Genomic DNA, 22,005 nt, shown 5'->3' with positions numbered 1-22,005 from the left:
GGCCGTCTCCCTTGCTCTCCTCGAGTTTATCAATATGAAAAGTAGTGTTTGCCTAATGTGTTTTCCAGTTTTTCAGGAGGAATCCAAACTCATACTGTTGTGCTTGTAATATAAGCTTTAGTTATGTGTAATTGGCAACGGCAAAAGAAAGGAATGAGGTTACCATCTTCTAATAATAATATATAGATATGATTAGTATCATTGTAAACAATATTTCTCAAACGTACTCATAACTTTTTTTGAAATTGGCCTATTATGGTGTTTTCGTCCTTTCTTAAGACTCTTTTTAGGGCTATTTTAGATGATTTTAGTCCTTTTTAAAAATAACATGTGATTCCTCCATGTTTTTTTAATGAATTTTCTTTCAACTTTGTCTTATTATAAAAAATCATGTGAATCTTACATGTAAATCGACAAATGACATTTTTATAGACTCGATTATTTGGGCATCTCGGTTGTTAAATTAACCAGATTCTTTGCTTAAAGATTATATTGTGTCCCGGAATCAGGATATCGAGGGGCAAGTTTTTCACGTTGAGGGGTTACGTATGTAGTTGATCATGAGTCCCTGACGTGTCATGAAAAGTTTTTCACCTTTTCCTTTCGTCATATGTGACATTGTGAGATATGTGAGAGATCTGTTTGATCTACTTTCTTCCAATTACAACGGACAAAAGTCACTCAATCTAAACTCATCCAATCCAAAACGAGGAAGACTAATATTCATAAAAGATTTTAGCTTTTACATGCAAATCAGACCGCTCTAATTTTGATAGTTGCTGATTATCACACTTATTCTCGATTCAGAGGCTGGTCCTAACGTCTTAGTACCTCTTTCCAACTTAGAAATTGTTTGTTTTGATCATTTCTTTTATGCTTTGTAAAGATATTTTTTTAACGGTTTAGATTTAATTCCAAAAAATTCAGAAATAAATCTAGATCCTTGAAATGTTACCAATTCTTTTTACCATATCTAAGTCAAATCCAATTTTTGGAATCTGGTTATCGTGTATTTATTTCTAAATTTAATGATTGTTGGATTAAATGACTGTTGAAGCAGCACCTTCATAAAGATTGTGGGGTCATGCGATACGTCTGACACCTTCTCTGAATTGATATTCAGTTCTTATGTATATTTTCATATCTGTTGTATATGCAGAGAATTTCTGAATCTGGGTTTTCGGTTTTTTAAGATTTAGTTTGGAATACTAAGATTGTTGTGGAAGTGACATTTCTTGAAAATAGTTGATCATTCATTCTGTTAATGTCAATATTAATGGGTATTGCAAAGATAAAAATAACAAATTCATATTGGCTGGATTTTGCTTTTAATGTCAATCTTGTTCTTCTCTCAAGGAGTTCTAGATAAGAGAAGAAAAAGGAGAAGAAGAAGAAGAAGAAGAAGAAAAACTAGATTAATTGTTAGTGTTCGCTGAACTCGTCAATCCCTATATTACTTGATTTTGATAATGTACTTGTTTTGTGTTAGTTTATTATGCCTTATAATAAATCCAAAGATGCAACAACTCTCTGCATGCTATCTTCCTAGCACTTGCTATATGCTTACTATTTGCCCTTCAGCAGTTGGACACTGTGTTTCAATGAATTTTGCTATCATGTTGCTCAAGTACCACAATTTTGTATCGAATCTATGATAGATTCAGAAGATTGAATCTCCACACAATTATAATGTTTAATTGGTTTTTCCTGGCCAGGGTACTTTTCTGTCAAGTAGATTTATGATAATATGGCATCAGCTGTGGAATTTCATTAATACGTTGAGCCCTAAGGACTGCATAGCAATAAGACTACAGCTTACTAAGCTGCAAAGATGGCCTTGGCTTCTTCTGTAAAAGTGGTTCTGGGATCACTTGCTTTCGCAATCTTCTGGGTATTGGCGGTCTTCCCAGCCGTTCCTTTTCTACCAATTGGGAGGGATGCTGGGTCCCTCCTAGGTGCTATACTAATGGTAGTATTCCGAGTCCTAACTCCAGATCAAGCATATGCTGCAATTGAGCTACCAACCCTTGGTCTTCTTCTTGGGACAATGGTTGTCAGTGTCTATCTAAAAAAAGCAGACATGTTCAAGTACTTGGAAAATCTTCTCTCATGGAAAAGTAAAGGAGCAAAGGACTTACTTTGTCGAATCTGCATGATTTCAGCCATTTCAAGTGCCCTTTTTACTATTGATACCTCTTGTGTGGTATTAACTGAATTTGTTTTAAAAATTGCAAGGAAAAATAATCTCCCGCCTGAACCTTTCCTTCTTGCCCTGGCCTCTAGTGCAAATATTGGGTCTTCAGCGACTCCAATTGGCAACCCCCAAAATTTGGTTATAGCTGTTCAGAGTAAGATATCTTTTGGGAGTTTTCTAAGTGGAATTCTCCCTGCAATGCTAGTAGGAGTCGTTGTCAATGCTCTAATTCTTCTATCCATGTATTGGAGGTTGTTATCAATTCAAAAGGATGAAACAGATGCAGCTGTAGATGTTGTTGAAGAGGAGGATGTGGATTCTCATCGCTTTTCACCAGCAATGATGTCACATATCACATCCTCGAATTCTCAGGAGTGGTACTCTAGATTGGAAACTATAAATGAGCAAGGCTCTCCCAACGTGCATGGGAACATGGGTCATGTTGAGACCATTAGAAACCGGTTAAGTTCAAATGAGAATGAAATCCACAGGGTCCCTTGTGGCACGTTGGATTCTGCAAGGAATTCTAGTGCATCGAAAGAGCTGGAAGATGTTGTATCTTCTCCCAAAAGGGAGGAGATCATTCCTTCAAAGACTGTTGTTAGATCAATGGACAGACTAAGAGACGCACTTTCTATAGAGTCTTCAGAAGGAAAGGAAGATTTGACCATTAGATGGCAAAGGATGTTGTGGAAGTCGTGTGTTTACCTTATTACTATAGGAATGTTGATTGCTTTGCTCATGGGGCTGAATATGTCATGGACTACAATTACTGCTGCACTTGCTCTTGTGGTTCTTGATTTCAAGGAATCTAGGCCTTGCCTTGAAAAGGTATAATTTGCTAATTAACATGATGCTGCTCTTCTCCTTTTTCAATTAGTTTTCCCCTTTGTCTATCAATGGGACTTGAAAACTCTAAAGCATACCTTGTAGGAGATTATGAATTACACGGATGGCTTGTTGGAGAGTTTAAAATATCTTAAGTTGATTTCTCTTCTTTGCCAGGCCTCCTATTCGCTTTTGATTTTCTCTTGCGGAATGTTTATCACAGTAGATGGCTTTAACAAAACTGGAATCCCAAGTACTCTATGGGCCCTCATGGCGCCTTATGCACAGATTGATCATGCTAGCGGGATAGCAGTTCTTGCCATTGTCGTTCTTCTCCTGTCAAATTTGGCTTCAAGCGTACCAACTGGTATGTTGGTGTATTTCTTCCATGTCTTTTTCTATTATATGTCATCATTCTATTTCTTTTTTGGATCTATCATATATATAAAATTAGCTTCCTAGAGTAACACCTAGCTGTAAAGTCTGTTTATGCAACTTTATGTTAGCAATTGCAAGAATGCCAAGAAATTGCTAGCATTATAGATTTGGAATGCATATGATCTGAACATTTTTTGGCATTTATGGTTTCTTAAGATTTCTGGATGCTATATATTTTGGTATGGTTTGGACTTTGAATACAGAATATGATCTCTTAGGCATGTCAAAGTATAAACAGTATGGGTTTTTTTTCTTGTTCTCAAGCTTTCTTTCTGCACTTGAGACAACTTGATATTAATTGTTCTCATGCATGGTCAAATCTTAATCAAGTTGAGATTGCACCATCGTATACTGAACAGTTCTTTAAGTTTGAGAAGTATCTTTAACTTCCCTTTGTACAAAAGTTGGCACCCTCCTGGGTCATTTTCTCTCAATAAACTGCATCCCTCACCAGAAGAATAAATTTGATTTTTTCCATCCACATATCTCGGTAATCTAAAGTTCCTTTCCATCTACATCTCTAAGAAGATTTGTTTTTTCTTTCATATAAAAATAATCTAGGCTGCATTTAGATGTGGTTTAAATTACTTAATTGATATGAATTTTTGAGCTTTGAGGATTTTGCTCCAACACATGAGGATGAGGGTCGCTTATATATAAATCATGCTTATACTGTGTAGTTTTGTTGCTGGGAGGACGAGTGGCAGCATCGGCAGCTGTAATTTCTGCAGTTGATGAGAAGAAGGCATGGCTCATCTTAGCTTGGGTTAGCACGGTAGTTGGGAACCTCTCATTACTGGAATCAGCTGCATACTTAACAGTGTGTGAAGAGGCTCGCAGAGCTCCACGTCTTGGGTACACATTATCTTTTTGGAGCCATCTCAAATTTGGACTCCCCTCGACCCTTATAGTCACTGTTATTGGTTTGATACTCATACGATGATCATATACGTTGTGTTGGTTTGACAAAACTTTTTAGATAATGTTTTTTGCCAAATGGTTGTTAAGTAATATAAAGATGAAAATAGTTTTGAGTATTTTGTGCTTTTAATTATTTGTTATTACTTTTATTATTATTTTGTTAAAGAGCAAAAGGCAATTTTAAGTTTTTAACGTTGTAACAATACATGATCTAGAAAAAAAGTGTATAACTATAATGTTCTCTAAAAGCTAGCGAGGATGGTTTTAGATAGATGTCCGCTGAAGAGAAGTATAAGGTAAATTGGGCATGTTTAGTACATAGCCTAATACACATGGAAGGAAGCTAGTGGCATATGATACGTCAACGTCATGGGTTTCTCATGTGCAGGCAATAAGTTGAGGGCCATTTTTCCAATTGACCAAACTGGTGACCCAATTCCTCCTTCAATAGAAGATTTGGGCTTGGACTTGTTGATTCATTACATGTCCTTTTTCCATATCAACAGGAAAAGGGCCTTGTTGACCCAGGCTCAAGTCAAGAGACAGGATGACCTGGATCAATAATTAAAAATAGACTGTTTTAAAAACTATAAGAATCTCCTGTAATTTTTATTTTTATTTTATTTATTTTTTATACATTTCCAAACAAGAGAGAGGGGGATAATTCGAACTAGTGACTTCTACTTCATAAGGCATGGTCTCCAGTCAATTAAGCTATCAATTGGAGACAAAATCTCCAATAATTTTGTTTTACAATACTTGAGCCAAATTATCATCAAAATCAAAATATTTGACAACAATGCTTCTTCTTTATTCATTTCATAAAAATATAGTATATTACTTTAACAAAACAATATCATAAATATAATGAGAAATTTATTCCATCCAAATTTGATCAATGCTTTGTTTAAACTCATTGAATGTCACCGTCCCAATTAGTTTCCATATCTGCAGAATGCAGTTCTCTATAATCTCAACATAAAGTCATCAATTATTTGTAAAATAATAAGGATCCTCTCAATTTTATCTGAAATTGAGAGTATCTAGTTAATTAGTGTATTTTAGAGGGGTAAAATTGTCTAAAAAATTAAAATGACAATTTTACTCCTCTAAAAAATACTAACAAAAATTGTGACAATGTGACAATGTGACAATGTCCCCTTCAAACTACTAAAAATTGTCAATGTTCCCCCTAATGACGAAACTACCCTTAATAAAATAAAAACAAAAAATACTAAAACTTCTAGAAAAAACCTAAAACTAATTAAAAAATATCCAAAGGGTAGAAAATTAAAAATTAAAAAAAAAAAAATCCTTTTTATAACAAAAAAATTAAAATTTTGGATTTTTTTTTTTGTTATAAAAATTTCGTTTTTTATTTTGTTTTATAAATTTTTTAAAATAAAAGTTTCCGTTTTAAAATATATATATATATATATATATATTCGGTTTTTTTAAAAAAAATATTCTTATAAAAAATTAAAAAATTTCGTTTAAAAACTAAATTTTTTTTTTTTAAAAAATTGTTCTTTTGAAATTAAATTTTTTTTTAAAAAAAAAAAAATTAATTAATTTATAAGGGTATTTTTGTCTTATTAAGAAATATATAGGGGCATTTTGATCTTTTTGTTAGTCATGGGGAATATTGACAATGCTTTAGTAATTTAAGAGGGACATTGTCACAATTAAAAATTTGAGGGGGACCTTATCAATTAAGTTGTAATTTGAGGGGGTTATGTTGACTTTACCCTATTTTTTTCTTTGTCGTACGTATGTGATATCTTGATGGTCTAAAGAATTGTAAAGGGTCCTCCTCATCCTGATGGTCTAAAAAGATCACCATTTGAATAGTTTAGATTTTATTCCAATGAAAATCAAAATAATTGCTTATATATTTGTTGAGTTGGATTAATTTGTCAGACGATGTCAAATGGTCTTTGTTTTGTTTCGTTCTGAAATGGGTCGTCCGAGCGCCATCAAATTACTTCTTTTATAAAGATAAATGGATTTGTTAGGCACTGGTATGTTATTGTTTAGTGATAGGAGCATATTAGTATAGTAAAAATTGATTGTTGTGAAAATAAAAAAATTAAAAATATTTGATATGAAAAAATTAAAAAAATATATATATATTTTGTAGTTATTTTTTTATTTAAATAATAATAAAAAGTTATCAATATTATATAAAAAAAAAATAAAAATATTAAGAGTTTGAAAGCATGAATAGTAAGGCTATGCTTGGCAAGTGAATGGAATTAAGAAGTAGATTAGTACGGTAACAGATTTGATTGATGTGAGAAAAAAAAATAAAAATATTTTATATAAAAAAATGAAAAATTTTATTTTATAATAATTTTTTTATTTAAATAATAATAAAAATTAATTAATTCAATGTAAAAAATAAAAATATTGAGATAAACTTTAAGAAAAACAGTATAAAAATATTTTTTAAATTGTGAGTCATGCTACTTTTCTTCATCCAGCCTCTTACCAAACATAACCTAAGTGCAGTAGCACTGCCAGTTTTGTTGAGGAACATTAATGAGGCATCTTGTCCTTCAACTATTACGCAAGTTGTATGACTTCAGCCACAATGACGTGTGGTAAATAGTTTGAAATCTCAATCAAGGGGTGTCTAGAGTAATGCTACTCAGAAGCATTCCATGCGCACCCTGTCCGCAAAAAGGCTGGTTAACCCAATCTGGGTTAACCAGCCTTTTAATAATTAAAAAAAAAAAAAAAAAAAAAAAAAAAACTGATTTTTATCAGTTTTATTTTTAGCGCCGACCCGAACCGCCGGCGACGCCCACCTACTCACAGAAACAACTCGAAATCCGGCAACACCCACGCACAAGCTCATGAAAGCCTCAACTTTTTCTATTGTAGCTCATGAAAGTCTGTATTTCTGTGTCTTTTTTTTTTTTTTTTACCTTATATATTGTTAGAGTATATTTGAATGACCCTAAAGTTAGGGTCATTCAAATATACTCTAACATATATGAGTGCTGTTTTCTTGGATATGTCATGGAAGTGTTAGTTTCAGATATCTAAATATGAGTTCCATGTGTTTGTGAAAAAATCTGAGATATATATTTAATTTTAGAAACCTGCAAATTGTTTCTGAGATCTAAGTTTCATGTTTAACTCCATTGTTTTAATTTACTTTTCTTGTGTTTTCTGTTTAGGCAAAAAAATTATTTGATCTAAATTTATTTTTTATCTTGCAGAAACCTACAGATGGTAAGTTTTTTCAGCGGGCTAATAACGAAATGTGCACTTACCAAAGAAGAATGCGTGCTGAAATGAAACAGACTACACAACACAGGAGAAGGTTCAAGCTAGGCACACATGGACTTGGTTGTTGATATCAAAACACTTGGCTTGCACTCAGGCTTCAAGTAGTTGATAGCTGATACATTTGTAGTGTAATGTTAAATTTTTCATTCCTAATCCAATCAGTAGGTGGTGCTTTTGGATGTGGTTTGTGAATTTTGTTTATAGACAAACATGTGTCCAAATAAGAACTTGATGTAGCACATGAGATGCAGGCCTAAAGGATTTTCAAGGAGAAAATGTTGTGCGATCTATTATGATCTATTATAAGCTCAAAGCTCTATTTAACTTGTTATGTGATTTTCATTTTTTTTTATTTTTCTTCTTGGACATACATGCAATGGATGCATTTCTCCAGTACAGTAGCTACTTGTATTCTATTATGTAGCAAACGACTTCTAAATGTGGTTAGAATGAATGACTGTTTTTGGCAAGGTTTACTATATTCATCTACTGGAGATAATGCTCAATTTTTTTTTTATCCTACTGTATTTCGGAAAATGGTAAACCAGAAATGACCATCTCTAGCTCCATTCACTTATTTGTAATTGCAAATCTGACATCCTTTGCAATGTTGAATATATATACATATATATATATATGGAGAAGGAAATATTTCCATTTCATTTGAAATGAAGAGTAGAGCCGGTTCCTTATTCAAGTAAAACAAAACCAATTTGACAATAAGATTTGATTTCTATATTCAAACAATTTTCATTTCTGTCAATATCCACCTAATATGCCAAGTTAACAATATGGATACTTAGCTTGAAAAAGAAAAGAAACAGGAAAAATCTAAACAACACTTGGTTCAACTTGAGCCAATTGATATTTACACAATAATTTTACATTGGAAGTGTCTTAAACATCTCGATATGGGTCACATTAGGATAATCTAAACTACAAATACATATTCACTTCTTCTTCTCCTTAGTAAGAAACTTCTAGGCTGTGGCAACTGTAGGTTATGTACTACCTTGAGGGAGCAAAGAGGATCAAGTAACTTGTGGCTTGATCCCAACCCTCTTCAGCATTGCATTAATCGTATCCTAGTATTGGACCTGGGCAATTGGGCCTTAACCTGCTGAGAATGAAGCAACAGAGCAATAGTCAGGGCTGAAATGATCAAATAGTGTTGGGGGGCAACGACTTCACAATCAAGAATATCATGTATTGCATCTTCCTGCATATTGTAAAATCAAACATTCTTCTCACCGTGATCCCTTTGCAAAGTGGAACTCCAATGTGAATAATGTGGGCAGCAATCAAGAACTACATTGCTATATGCCCATACCTTCAATTTTCCTACCTCGAAGATGTACAAAATGGTAAATCACGTAAACAGTATAGTAGATTCTAACCATTTTTAAGGTGCTCTGGCATAAACCCAGGCATGCCAGAGCCATCACGGCATTAGATGGTCATTTTCTAGTCGCAGAGAATTAAAGTAAAACTTTGGAGCACAAAAATCTGGTAGAAGATTTTTGCTTTTGGACTTTCTGTTTGGCTATTGTTTCCTCGTTGGGATTTTGGATTTGTGGTTGTTGTTTTACATATTTGTTTGTGTAGTTGATGTGTTTGATGATTTGCCTGTATTTTTTACTTTTGGGTTTTTGGTGATTCGCTGGAGCTCCGAAAACAACACCACAGGCCCATGGTTCGCTGGAGCTCCGAAAACAACCAGAACCATTGGCTCCAAAACAACACCACAGGCCCGAATGAAGAAGGAAAGCTGTCGAAAGTTTTGAGCTCCAAAAACAAATCTGGTTTTGTTTTCTCGCTCTTTTCATTCTCCCGTTCTTCGCCATTGCAGAACAGGCGAGCAGCCATGAAATAGAATAAAAACATTGAGATATGGGTAAGATTTACCGGAAGATAGAAGGCGAGAGAGAAGCAGAGCCGGTAGAGTTGTAGCCCCGTCAGATCTGGCTGCCGGATACATGGCGGCGGTGGTGGTCGGTAGCGCTTCGTAGCCACTGTATGGTGTGGCCGGCGGTGGTGGATGGTGGTGGCAGCCGGTTGCGGTGGTGGGTGGGAGAAATTGAGAGAGAGAGAGAGAGAGAGAGAGGGGGACGCGGGACGTGAGAAGATGAAAAATGAAAATGAAATCTCCTGCCGCGCGCTTTCAGCATTTTTTTTATTTTATTTTTTATTTTTTTATTAAAAGGCTGGTTAACTCAGGTTGGGTTAACCAACCCTTTTGCGGACAGGGTGCGCATGAAATGCTGCTGAATAGCATTACTCGGGGTGTCTATGGTAAATAGTTTGAAAAGGAAAAAAAAAAAAATCCTTTATCTCAATCAAGGAGTGTGTACGATACATAGAAGGGGGAGCTCAAGGGCGAGACCAGCTTTGCTTGTCCAAAGCTGGTTTCGCTCGCTCGGTTGCTCTCGACTTTATCAGGTTCAATTCACTCTTTATATTAATACTCATTTTCTCTTTCTATTTTTTGGATGAATGAGTACAGTTTATTGTTATCAAGAAGTCAAATCTAAGCTTGTGTATGAAAAGGCTCCTGTACCGTCTCTCTCCTAGCCTAAGAGAAAACCAGACTCCAACCTTGCTTCCGCCTGGGAGGAGCTCCGTTTTTCCCTCTTTCCCTCTCTTGATGTTGCTTCTTTTTGTTGCTGTTTTGCCAGAGTTAGATCCCCTCTATGCTATTTCATTCTTTATGAATTTTTAAAAAAAAATTACAAAAATTTACTCGTCAGATTCTTTACCTTTAAGGCTTTAATTAAACTTCAAGGTTGTTCTAGCATTTTTCAATACATAAGAAGTCACTTTTAGTTCCTATATATTATTTTAATATATACATTTTTTTTTTTACTTTTTTCTCTTTTATATTTTTTTTTTTACTTTAATTAAGGATTGTGTTGGGGTTTGAAAGGGTAGCTCAATCGGCTGAAAACCATACTTCATGAAACGAAGATCGCTAGTTTGAATTCTTCTCTTCCCTCTTGTGTGGACGTGTCAAAAAAAAAAAAAATGATCGTGTTAGAATTTTGTGAAAAAGTGAAGGTAGGTAAGAAACTTATATTTTGTAAAGAAACAATATTGTAAGAATATAGGAAAAAGTAATGGAAGGTATTATGAAATATATTTCATAGGAAGTAAAAAGTAGTTTTGTGCCATAAACTTAAAAAATAATAAAAGAAATGAAAGATAGTATGAAATATATTTTTATATGGAAGCAAAATGTAGTTTTGTGCCATATTCTTTAATATGAAGAAGAACTGATTTATTTATTTAGTTTTTTTTTTTTTTTCCTATTCACGATAGGGAAAGGGAAAAGAGGAACTCACGAATTTACCCCCCCCCCCCCCCTTTTTTTTTGTGAAAAATATGAAACTTTCATTGATAAAATTTCATAAGCATAAAGCTCTTACATCATAGAGCATACAACTCTAAAAAATTATAACCAAAAGCTATGAAAATTACAAAGTCTTAAAAATGATTTTAAGCTTCTGTTAATCCATATACAATTACATTTAAGGAATTGCTCTACTTTGTACAGATTAAATCTAGAACATGAGTATCTCAATTACAAAACAAAAATAAGGGTTAATAACTTTTTTGGTACTTGAGTTTTTATTTTTTCTTTCCTAAGTTTTAAAACAGTATAAATCTAGTACCCAACCTATAGGAAAAGATAGAATTACTACCTTTGTTAATTCCATCAGTTCCAATTAACGGAATTTTCACATTTAATACGCCACGTGTCCAAAAAAATTAAAAATAAATAATAATTAAAAAAAAAAAAAACTAAACCTGAAAAAAAAAAAAAAAGAGTAAAAATTTTATGGTGTGCGTCAACCCCACCACAGTTTCCATCTGCTGTACGGTGCAAAGGGAAGTGAAGCAGTAGAACAGGACCAGACCCATATGAAATTCTATTCTCTCTCCAACCAAATTTATGGTCTATCTCCCTGAATTTGCCACCCTCAGTCATTGCTTCTGTTGGGCCTTCAATTCCCATTTGCAAATCCATACACTCTCTCTCTCCACTACTTTCTCAACACCAAACCGTAGATCGTTGTCCCCACAAAGCAAAGCCACAGCATTGAGCGAGACGAAGCTGATGTTACTAATCTCAAAGGCACCACAATACGCCGAATCCAGTCCTGGGAAATTGCCAGGGACCCAATTAACCATTTTCACATTCAACCCTCTACAATCTCCGACGTCCCTGTCACCGAGAATGACATGATAAGGAAGACCCAGAAACGGGCCTAACAGTCCCTGAAACTGGTGGACCACAGAAACCCATTTCCCTCTTGTTAACTCTGAACCTCTTGCCGAAACATCTCCCAAAACTAACAGCATATCAGGCCTAACACTTTCGAACGATTTCTGGTGAGCATATTAGCAAATTTCAGAAATCAATACATCAATTTCAAAGAAGAAAAATCAACAAGAAAAGCTTGGAACTAGTCTTTGAAATTACCCGAAATAACTTGGACATGTAATAGTGTCTGAAATAAAAATAAATTCTTAGCAGCTCGACAACACATTATTTCCCTTGTTTTCTAGGCAACCACGTGTTTTTTTTTTTATTATATTTTTTAATTTTAATTATTTTTACTTTTTAGGACATGTGGCGTATTATGGGAGTTACACGTGGAAATTCCGTTAAGTAAGACTAATGGAATTAATGGAGGTATTAATTTTGTCTTTTCCCATAGGTTGAGTACCAGATTTGTCATGTTTTAAAACTTTGGAGAAAAAAAAATAAAAAAGTGAAAACTGAGGTACCAAAAAAGTTATTAACCCCAAAAATAAATAAATAAAAAACAACAAGAAATTAACTAAGAATCCAACCATGAGAGTTAAGCACCCACATTGATCTACTTCATCCTCAACCCGAAGTCCAGGACAACAAATCCATCTCAACCCGAAGGCCAGGGCAAACAAAATGAAAAACAAAAACAAAAACCCCACAAGCAGCAGCGGAGGAGCACGACATCGTAGACATCCCTTCGGAAGACACGCTTTGAGTGAAGAAGACGATCAAATTTAAGGTTGAAACGACTAGATCTGGATATAGATCTACATCTAGATCTACTTATTAAATCCAAAGCAACCTGTTAGAAATGGAGACCGATGAAGCCTACAGAGAAGATACTGAACACTGGTACCATAAAAAGGGAGGAAGGAACATCTAGAGAAAAGGTAGAGCCCCTCTCTCTAGAAACCCTTTTTTTTCTAAACTCACGTATTTACTTTTAATCAACTAGCTAGTAAAGTATATATACTCAAAGTTCGATTTTTTACTTTTTATCTTTTCATTTTTTTTTTTTAAGTTTTATTTCTCAACTTCCGGCATGCTATATATTACGATGTTTGATAATGGTTTTTTTAATAATATATATTTTTAATTTTGGGTTTCCTTTTACCAATTACATATCCATCTAATATCTGGCATTTTTTTTCTTGGTCTTACAATTTCTATTGAAATTGGTAAAATTAATTTTTTTAAAAAATCTTTGTTTCTTCATTATCATGTACTTATGTTGCAGAGTTTTACAGTGAATTATTTTTGCTTCTTCCCTGAAAAAATTCCTATGGTGCACTATATGGGGAGGTTGCACTTAGAATAGATAAAACATGGTGTATCGTCTAATCAATTTTTCATTTTTTAGGAACCAAAATTCAGCCTTTTGTGGCAATAAAAGAAGTTCGTGGGTCATTGATAATTCGGAGGTCAGTTATGAGTCAACGCGGGCGTCGGCCAGAGAATAGGGAGAGGTTGGCATCTTCTTCTTCCAATGTGCTAACTATAGTTGCCTCTACATGATTGATATGGCAATTAACATTGTAATTTGTAAATATTTTTCACTGATTCTGTATGACTGAAGGCACCATTATGGCATCTTACGAAGTATATAAATTTTTACTTAATTAACTTACTTTGTAACAACTAAAAGTTTGACCTATCCACGCTTATCATGCAATTTTTTTCCACGTAAATTGAGTATATATATATATATATGTGTGAATATAAAATGATGAAGTTTTACATTGGAAAGATGTAAAAAGTGTGAGTAGTTCATATAGCATAGTGGAGCCCAAATTCATAGACTTAAACTTTTGGATTGTGTAGTGTCTTAATATACTTTATTATTGGCTCGCTAAAAAGACTTATTAAGGTATCAATCTGCCTAACAATTAATTAGGTGATTTTTTGCTAGTATTAATTATCAGTTAAATCTATTGTTTTTTTTTCTTTACCAAATGGCACTTACCACATCAATAACATGAGTTTGTAAGAGAGTTATATATAGTAAGCCAAAAGGCAAATACTAACATATTAACAAATTGAGTAATATTGCTACATATAGTATAGTCTCACTTTCGCCAGTATTAGTCTCACTTTTTTAAAATTATCATTAAATTTGTAATGAATATTTAATTTGATTTTAATCTAATGGTAATTTTAAAAATCATCTTTGAATGTGAAGAAATTGGCTCTATCTTTGTGAAGAAATTGGTGTGAAGAAATTGGTCTTATAAAAGTCATCTTTTAGCGTGAAGAAATTGGTGTAAAAAAATAAAAGTATGTGTAACGTTACTTTAACAAATTTTCACGCTTTCATGCAGCGGGGCTCTATGTTTTTTATATTGTAAGCACACCTAAGATTATAGGATCTAACACATTCTATTTGGTCCCACTATCACTACATGAGTTTTAAGAAATTAAGAAAATGATATAAAAATATTAACATGGTTTTTTGCTTGTTATGTTCGATCTGCTCGATGATCAGGAAGTCGGATAGTGAGAAGCAATTAGGTTCCTAGGATGATGGAGTTGATTTAGGAGGAAACAAAACAAATCTTGACCCAGCGAGGCGGCTCATTTTTAAGTGGCATGCGATGTTTGTAGTGTCTTGCGTGATTGCAGTATCAGTGGACCCTTTGTTCTTTTCCCTTCCTGTCATCAACCAAGCTGACAAGTATGTTGCGTTAGACAGAAGATTAAAGATCACAACTATTTGTTTGCGATCGGTCTTCGATATGATTTATTTTGTGAATATCATTTTGGAATTTGTTTGTCCTTATATAGACAAGGACGCTTGCCGTATATCTGGACGAACTGAGATTGTTACAAATGCTCAGTTAATAGCAAAGAGGTACTTGATGACGTACTTCGCAATTGACATCCTCGCTATTCTTCAATCCCACAGGTATTAGGGAATTTTATTTTTCTTCCTAAAAGAACTGTTTTTTGTGAATATATCCCTAAACCATTACTTATTTTGTACTTAAACCTTTAGACTTTAAAAAGTGATATTAGGGTCTCCCATATTACCACCATATATCAAATTAGGTACTTTTACATTTGTCTTCCCAAAATACCCTTAAATTTATTAAAGATAGCCATTTGAACATTTAAAATTATTTTAAAAAAAAAAAAACTAAAAACACCAAAAAGGGATAACCCTTTACTTAGCCCTCTTATTATTATTATTATTTTTTCAAATGGTTATTTTTAGATTTTATTTATTAATAACTTCAAATGTATTTTGGAGAGGAAAATACAAAAATGTATAATTTGACACACAATGGTATATTATGCGAGAATAATTGTAAAATTGGTGATTGATTGGAGGGCTAAAGAATATTTTCCCTTTCTTTTTTTTTTTTGTCAAGTGTACGTAGCTGCAATGTATGAAGATATATATATATACGTGGATTCATTCCCACTGAGTTACACATCGATCCTATATATGTTGTTTGAACAAACAATGTCATACATGCATAAGTAGTAGATCTTACGCATGCTGCTCGTTGTAATTTGTCCAGGTTTTAGTTCCAATTATATTTTCAAAAATGAGAAGCTCAAAATTTTTGGACGCAAGGAGGTTCCTAAACGCCTTTGTTATGTTGCAATATGTGCCAAGAGTTCTCCGAATCTACCTATCATGGAGGAATCTTATCGAAAGTTCCAGAGAACTTGCCCGAAGAGTATGGATTAAAGCTGCATTTTATATTTTTCTATACATCCTTATCAGCCATGTAAGATTATTGATTAACCCATCTTTATTTTTTTTCTCAGTCTTTCGTCGGATTTCTTCTTAAAACTTTACATTTCAAATGAAAATACTTCGATAATTAATCACAAGCATACATTGTGAATATTTTTCTATTGTGCTCATTCTTTTTTTATCCAGGTATAATTGTAACTTATGCTTACTTAATGGTAATGACTAGTTGACTTTTGTAATTCGGGTATAAAGAGCCCAAAAAAATGTATATATATATATATATATATATATATGGGGATTATCTAGAAAATAATCAGCTGAATTCTTTTCTTCTCAAACTTGCTGGTCTTTTAGGTATTTGGTGCCGTTTGGTACTCTTTCTCTATCAAACGAGAGATGGTTTGCTGGCACATAACTTGTGAAAATCATATTGGATGCACACCAAGTTCTTTTAAATGTGGTCGCAATTTAGGAAATTACACATTTTTAGATGATGATTGTCCTATACAATCATCAAATACAACACTTGTTGACTTTGGAATATATCTTGAAGCCCTTCAATCTGGTACTATCTCGTCCACAAATATTCTTCCAAAGATCATGCACTGTTTTTGGTGGGGCCTCCGAAATTTGAGGTTTGCACATATTGAACTCTTTGTCGCTCCATAATAGTTGGTTATTATCAATAAGCATATAATGTTACACATTGATTTAGGTTATTATCTTATACATTATATATAATTCTCCAATCTTGCAGTTCTGTTGGTCAAAACCTTCAAACAAATACCTATTTCTGGGAAAACTGCTTCTCAGCTAATATTTCGATCTTTTTTGTACTTCATCGGTACCGTGCAGGTTGTGCTCGTCATTTTTATTTTTATTTTTTTAAGATTCAGTCCTCTTATTCATATAATTATGCGTGTGAGCGTTAGATCAGATGGTCTCTGTATGCATAGAAGGACACAACATGCACTTGCTGTGAGTGGACAAAGAATCCGACGTGGTCGCCAAATCTGAAATCTGTATCTAGAGTCTAGACTATATGGCTGCAAGATCTGTAATGACCACTGTGTGGCTCCCAGATCTGTCTCTGTGGTCATTGACTTTCAAGCCATATCACTAGTGTCAGCTCAGCTTAGCATTCCTTGGAGAAGGACCCTCTCCATTTGATTGTGATTCATTTAGTTGATTTAGTTGTTTTAAGAGGATATGTTTGTTAAAAAAAATAAAATGATAAAATTGTCCCATAAAAATAATTAACTTGTTTGAAATTGAGAGATCCAAGTACGCATTCCATAGGGGAGGAGCATTTAATTATTTATAATTTATTCTCTTAAGAAAGACACTGCTACGACTATAACTTCATTGCTTACCATGTGCAAGCTGTTACAAGCAGGCCATAAGGCACGAGCTAGCAAAAAGTGTTCGGCCTTATCGATTGGGAAAGTGTATTAGAATTTTATTTTTTATTTTTTAAGCTTAGACAATGTAATTTGTGTTCCTTCTATTTTTCCAAAGGCTAATAAGAGTTTAAAGTTTTCTACATAGACTAATTTTTGTGCAGAAATATTGTAGATTCAAAAATTTCTGAAATTCAACAAAAGATTTATTAATTACTAATTTTGATAGTTAAATTTTTTTAAAACATTACAATCTTAATTATTAGAAGGTCAATCGTATATTTTAGTATTAAAATATTATTATAAATAATTAAATTCATCATTTTTTTTTACAATTTGATAAACCGAACTTGTTGGGTGATAGACATACATGCAGATAGCAACTGAGAAGTCGGAGAAGATTACACAAAATATGAAACATAAAGAATTAGACATAAAGTTATGGATGTCTAGAAACAAGCTTCCTGATGAAATGAAAGAGCGGATCATCTCTTGTATACAGCACCGACTGAAAGAAAATAAAGATTTTGATACGGAGAAACCGATCCCTCATCTTTCTAATATAAATCTTGCAAAGGAGATTAAGCGCCATCTTTGCTTACCCCTGCTAAAAGAAGTGAGTCTTCTTCTTCTTCTTTTTTTCTTTTAAGCTTTTGAAAATATATATATATATATATATTCTTTGGGAGAATGTAATAAAAAATAAAAAGTTGGAAATGTGTAAATATAGTATAAAAATGGATAAACAATACGACTTTAAAGAATTGAATTGATATTTAAGGTGTTGTTGTTCATTGTTAGAATATTATGAATCCTCTCTTTGCTTGGTCCTTACTCTTGGCTTGGTTGCTAAGTTAATTTCATTATTATTGTAAATATGCCAATTTTATATTATTTTGTAATTATTGTATTTCCTTTCTTTTAGGGCCTCATTCAACTATAAATAGATCATTCCATTGTACAATTGAAAACACATCAAAAATACAAATTTCTTCTCTACAATTATCTTTCAGTTGTCCTTTTCATGATCCAAAAACCCCATTTTAGCATTCATGTTGAAGACCTTTGTCAGTACTCTTTGCTTTGAAGAGAGTAAACTAATGTCGATGATGGAAGTGGCTTAATTGGCCATTGCAAGTTGTTTTAGTGCTTGATGTTGAATATTATCCATACACACTCGTATAATCATTTCTATATTAGACTTATTCTCGTTGTTTGCAATCTAGGTGCAAAGCCTTAATAATGAAAGTGAATATCTACTGCGATTGATCTGCGAATCTCTCAAGCTATTGTACTACAATGAGGAGAGCTACATTCTCCGAGAAGGAGAACCACTTACTGCGATGTTTTTCATCACGCAAGGCAGTGTATGTTGCTTCAAAACCAGTAATGGTGAGAATGGTGAGGGAATCGTCCCAGAGTGTACCAAGATCAATTATTGTTTTAAGGAAGAAACTACCACAACTATAACTTCATTAATTGGTTATTTGTGCAAGCTGTGTTTTATTTTTTATTTTTAAAGTTTAGACTATGTAATTTTTGTTATTTATATTTTTGGAAAGGTTAATTAGACTTGAAAGTTTTCTACATAGACTAATTTTTTATTAGGTCTTTGTAGATTCAAAAATTTATGAAATTCGACAACATCCGTTTTTAATTAGAAATTTTGATCACTATAAAGTTTTCTTTTTAACAATGGCTAATTTAAGATGTATCACAGACGTTAGTATAATAGAATAGTAAACGAACTCTAAAATACTCATGTAAGTAAACCAACTCTAAGACTGCTTTGAATGCTTACCACTCTAGGTGGTTTGTATTGATATTTATAATAATACAAGTATTCTAGTTATACTTGAACTAGGATACAAAGAGATAAGAGATAACTAATACTAAGAGATAAGAGATAAGAAGAGATAAGAGATAATTACAGGGATGAATTCTAATTACATATAATAACCTCTTGGGTTTATCTACAGTTTGTTATTATCTTAAGTGTGAGAGTTCTATACTATTATGTGTTCTAACAGATAGTGATAGAATGGATGTGTAATATGTAACATAAGTCATTAGTATAAATTATTAAATTCATCATTTTTCTCTAATTTGATAAACCAAACTTGTATAATAGACATACATACAGATGGCAATCTAGAAGTCGGAAACGGAAGCTAAGAAGTTAAAAATGGCAGCTGAGAATTTAAAAATGTTAAAAATTATAAAAATGGAAGCTGTGAAGTCGAAGGCAATTAAACACAATATGAGACCCATAGAATTTTGGATAACTAGAAACCAGCTCCCTTCTGACATGACAGGGCGGATCATCTCCTACATACAGCACAGAATGGAACAGAATAAAGATTTTGTTATGGAGAAACCGATCCCTCAACCTTCCAATTATCTTACAAAGGAGATCAAGCGTCATTTTTGCTTACTCATGCTAAGAAAAGTGAGCAATTTTTATTTTCTTTTAAGCTTTCGGCCATTGTCAATGACAGAAATGGCCTTGGCCATTGCAATGTTAGAGTATATATTTGAATGACCCTAAAGTTAGGGATTTGATTATAATTGATGAAGATTAGATTAGCTTAATTTAGGGATTTGATTATGATTTGATCACCCTAAATTAGGGATTTAATTAAGATTACATTTATGTGTAAGCTCTATAAATAGAGCATTCTGTATTGTGAACAATTCATTCAATAAGAGCTTAATGTAGCTCTATGGGCTTTATCTGTGGATGTAAGTCGTTGACCGAACTACGTTAAAATATGAATTCTATCATGATATCAGAGCTGTTGGCTAACGCCAAAATTCGATCCTAACTATCCTGTGGATTTCATTTCTTTTTGCCTATCATGATTCTTTCATTTCTTTTTGCCTATCATGATTCTTCTCTTGCGCTGCTCACAAATTTTCAAGGTGAAGTTAGTTTGATTTACATCCAGTTCTTCTTTGACCCTGTTGGTTTTGCTTGTTCCCTGCAAGATCGTGTTCCAGCCTAAACAACCCACACAGCAAGTGTGACAATGAGCCTTTGGTGGGTGATGTAGTGAGAATTTTTTGCAAAGATCGACATCTTGAAGGCAATAAGGGATTCAAAGAGCATCCACAAATCGATGGGGGCAATTGGGTGAATTTTTATTGAGTGATTTGGTAGTAGATTGTTCATTCTATTATTGTATATCAAAAAAAAAAAAAAAAATGTATGTTGCTGATGCAATGCATGAGAGAAAACAAAACCAGAAAAACAAAAAAAAAGGAATGAAAATGAATGAAAAAAAAAAAAAAAAACAAAACAAAACAAAACAAAACAAAAAAGAATGAAAATGAATGAAAAAAAAAAAAAAAAAAAAAAAGGCCAAGTTGCCCATCAAAAGATGCAAAGTTGCCCATCCATTGGCCCATAGTTGGCCTATTTTTGCTCGGCTTTGTGGTATTGGTTAAAACTCAGGGCATTTCAGCCCATAATTGGCTCTCACTTCAGCCTAAAGTTGGCTCTCCTTTTATTTGGCTATGTGGTATTGTTTAAAACCCAAGCCTACTTTAGCTCATAGTTGGCTCTCATTTTAGCTCAAAGTTGACTCTCTTTTTTGGACCATAGATGGCCCTCTTTTGTATCGTTTTGCTATCTCAAAAAAAAAAAAAAAATCAAACTCAAGGTTTCAGGATCTTCCACCTTGAGTTTGAGGGAGGATCTTAGAGTATATATTTGAATGACCATAAAGTTAGGGATTTGATTATAATTGATGAAGATTAGATTAGCCTAATTTAGGGATTTGATTATGATTTGATCACCCTAAATTAAGGATTTGATTAAGATTACATTTATATGTAAGCTCTATAAATAGAGCATTCTGTATTGTAAACAATTCATTCAATAAGAGCTTAATGTAGTCCTACGGGCTTTATCTGTGGATGTAGGTCGTTGACCGAACCACATTAAAATATGAATTCTATCATGCAAGTCGTTTTAGTTCTCATTATTATTCTCGTTGTTTGCAATCTAGGTGCAAATCCTTAATAATGAAAGTGAATATCTGCTGCGATTGATCTGCGAATCTCTCAAGGCATTGTACTACAATGAGGAGAGCTACATTCTCCGGGAAGGAGAAACACTTGATGCGATGCTCTTCATTACGCAAGGCAGTGTATGGTGCTTCAAAGCCAATAATGGTGAGAATGGTGAGGGCAATTCCTCAAGCCCTCAATGTATTGAAAAAGGTGACTTCTACGGAGAAGAACTTCTATAGTGGGGCCGGTTCAACGGCTCCCCCTCTCCCAAACTATCGGAGCTTCCAATCTCTACCAAAACTGTCAAAACCCTTACAAAAGTTGAAGCTTTTGTTCTAACGGCCAGTGACTTGAAAAGTCTAGTTTCCAGGTGTTCCCTAGCAGCGTCCAAAGCAGCTTCTATTGCAGAAGGCTTTGTACAAGCAATTCGCCGCGCCTAAAGAAAAGATAAATGAAAATTCTCCTGACCCAAAATGTCTTTGTGTTAATTAAGTTGTATACTACACTGGTTAATTTGCCCGTGATAAAGTTGTTAGTTGTTTGGTTCCATATGCTGGTTAAACTAATTACCACATCAACATCTTGAGGCCCAATAATGTTGCTGCATATAATACAAGGAGAATTATTTACGTACTGAATATGAGCAGAGATGGGCTTACACTAAAACTGGTGGCTGGACATGGGTACAGGAGGCTTCAATTCATATATGCCTTCATCTTTATGGAGCTGCTTTGTAAGATCCCATTCAAGAATGAAACAGCTAGCCTTCACAATATGTTTTCCTTTGTTCAACATGATGCAACTTCCCCTGCATACCAAATCCTAAACCCTTTAATCCCACTCAGAATTTATAATTCATGTGCATTTTTACCCTGCATAAAGGAAGGTGAAAAAA

At 33.5% G+C, this 22,005-nt stretch overlaps 1 protein-coding gene and 1 pseudogene across 6 annotated transcripts; both read left to right on the top strand.

The window, feature by feature from the left end:
- Positions 1-1,831: 1,831 nt before the first annotated feature.
- Positions 1,832-4,403, top strand: LOC132164848 (silicon efflux transporter LSI2-like). 6 transcript variants are annotated; one of them, XM_088513108.1, is made up of 4 exons: positions 1,832-2,506; positions 2,771-3,025; positions 3,200-3,389; positions 4,141-4,403. In XM_088513108.1, the coding sequence occupies exons 1-4, from the start codon at positions 1,832-1,834 to the stop codon at positions 4,401-4,403; spliced, it is 1,383 nt and encodes a 460-aa protein (XP_088369234.1). The 6 variants fall into 6 exon arrangements, with proteins under 6 accessions (XP_088369234.1, XP_088369232.1, XP_088369233.1 ...); XM_088513106.1 differs by having other exon boundaries at positions 1,832-2,568; positions 2,716-3,025; XM_088513107.1 differs by having other exon boundaries at positions 1,832-2,655; positions 2,812-3,025.
- Positions 4,404-14,584: 10,181 nt separating this feature from the next.
- On the top strand, positions 14,585-21,550 carry LOC132167014 (cyclic nucleotide-gated ion channel 1-like; annotated as a pseudogene).
- Positions 21,551-22,005: the final 455 nt, after the last annotated feature.

Source organism: Corylus avellana, chromosome 2 (assembly GCF_965113065.1).
Source record: "Corylus avellana chromosome 2, dhCorAvel1.hap1.2, whole genome shotgun sequence".
In the NCBI taxonomy this organism is placed as follows: domain Eukaryota; kingdom Viridiplantae; phylum Streptophyta; class Magnoliopsida; order Fagales; family Betulaceae; genus Corylus; species Corylus avellana.
The sequence above is the reverse complement of the archived record's forward strand: the minus strand, read 5'-3'. Positions and strand labels throughout refer to the sequence as shown.

Bases quoted from the DNA above. Each gene is read 5' to 3' on its own strand.
- LOC132164848 (XM_059575384.2), top strand. From the start codon at position 1,832: ATGGCCTTGGCTTCTTCTGTAAAAGTGGTTCTGGGATCACTTGCTTTC. The intron at 3,026-3,199 runs GTATAATTTGCT...CTTCTTTGCCAG, and splicing joins CTAGGCCTTGCCTTGAAAAG to GCCTCCTATTCGCTTTTGAT. The intron at 3,390-4,140 runs GTATGTTGGTGT...TATACTGTGTAG, and splicing joins GGCTTCAAGCGTACCAACTG to TTTTGTTGCTGGGAGGACGA.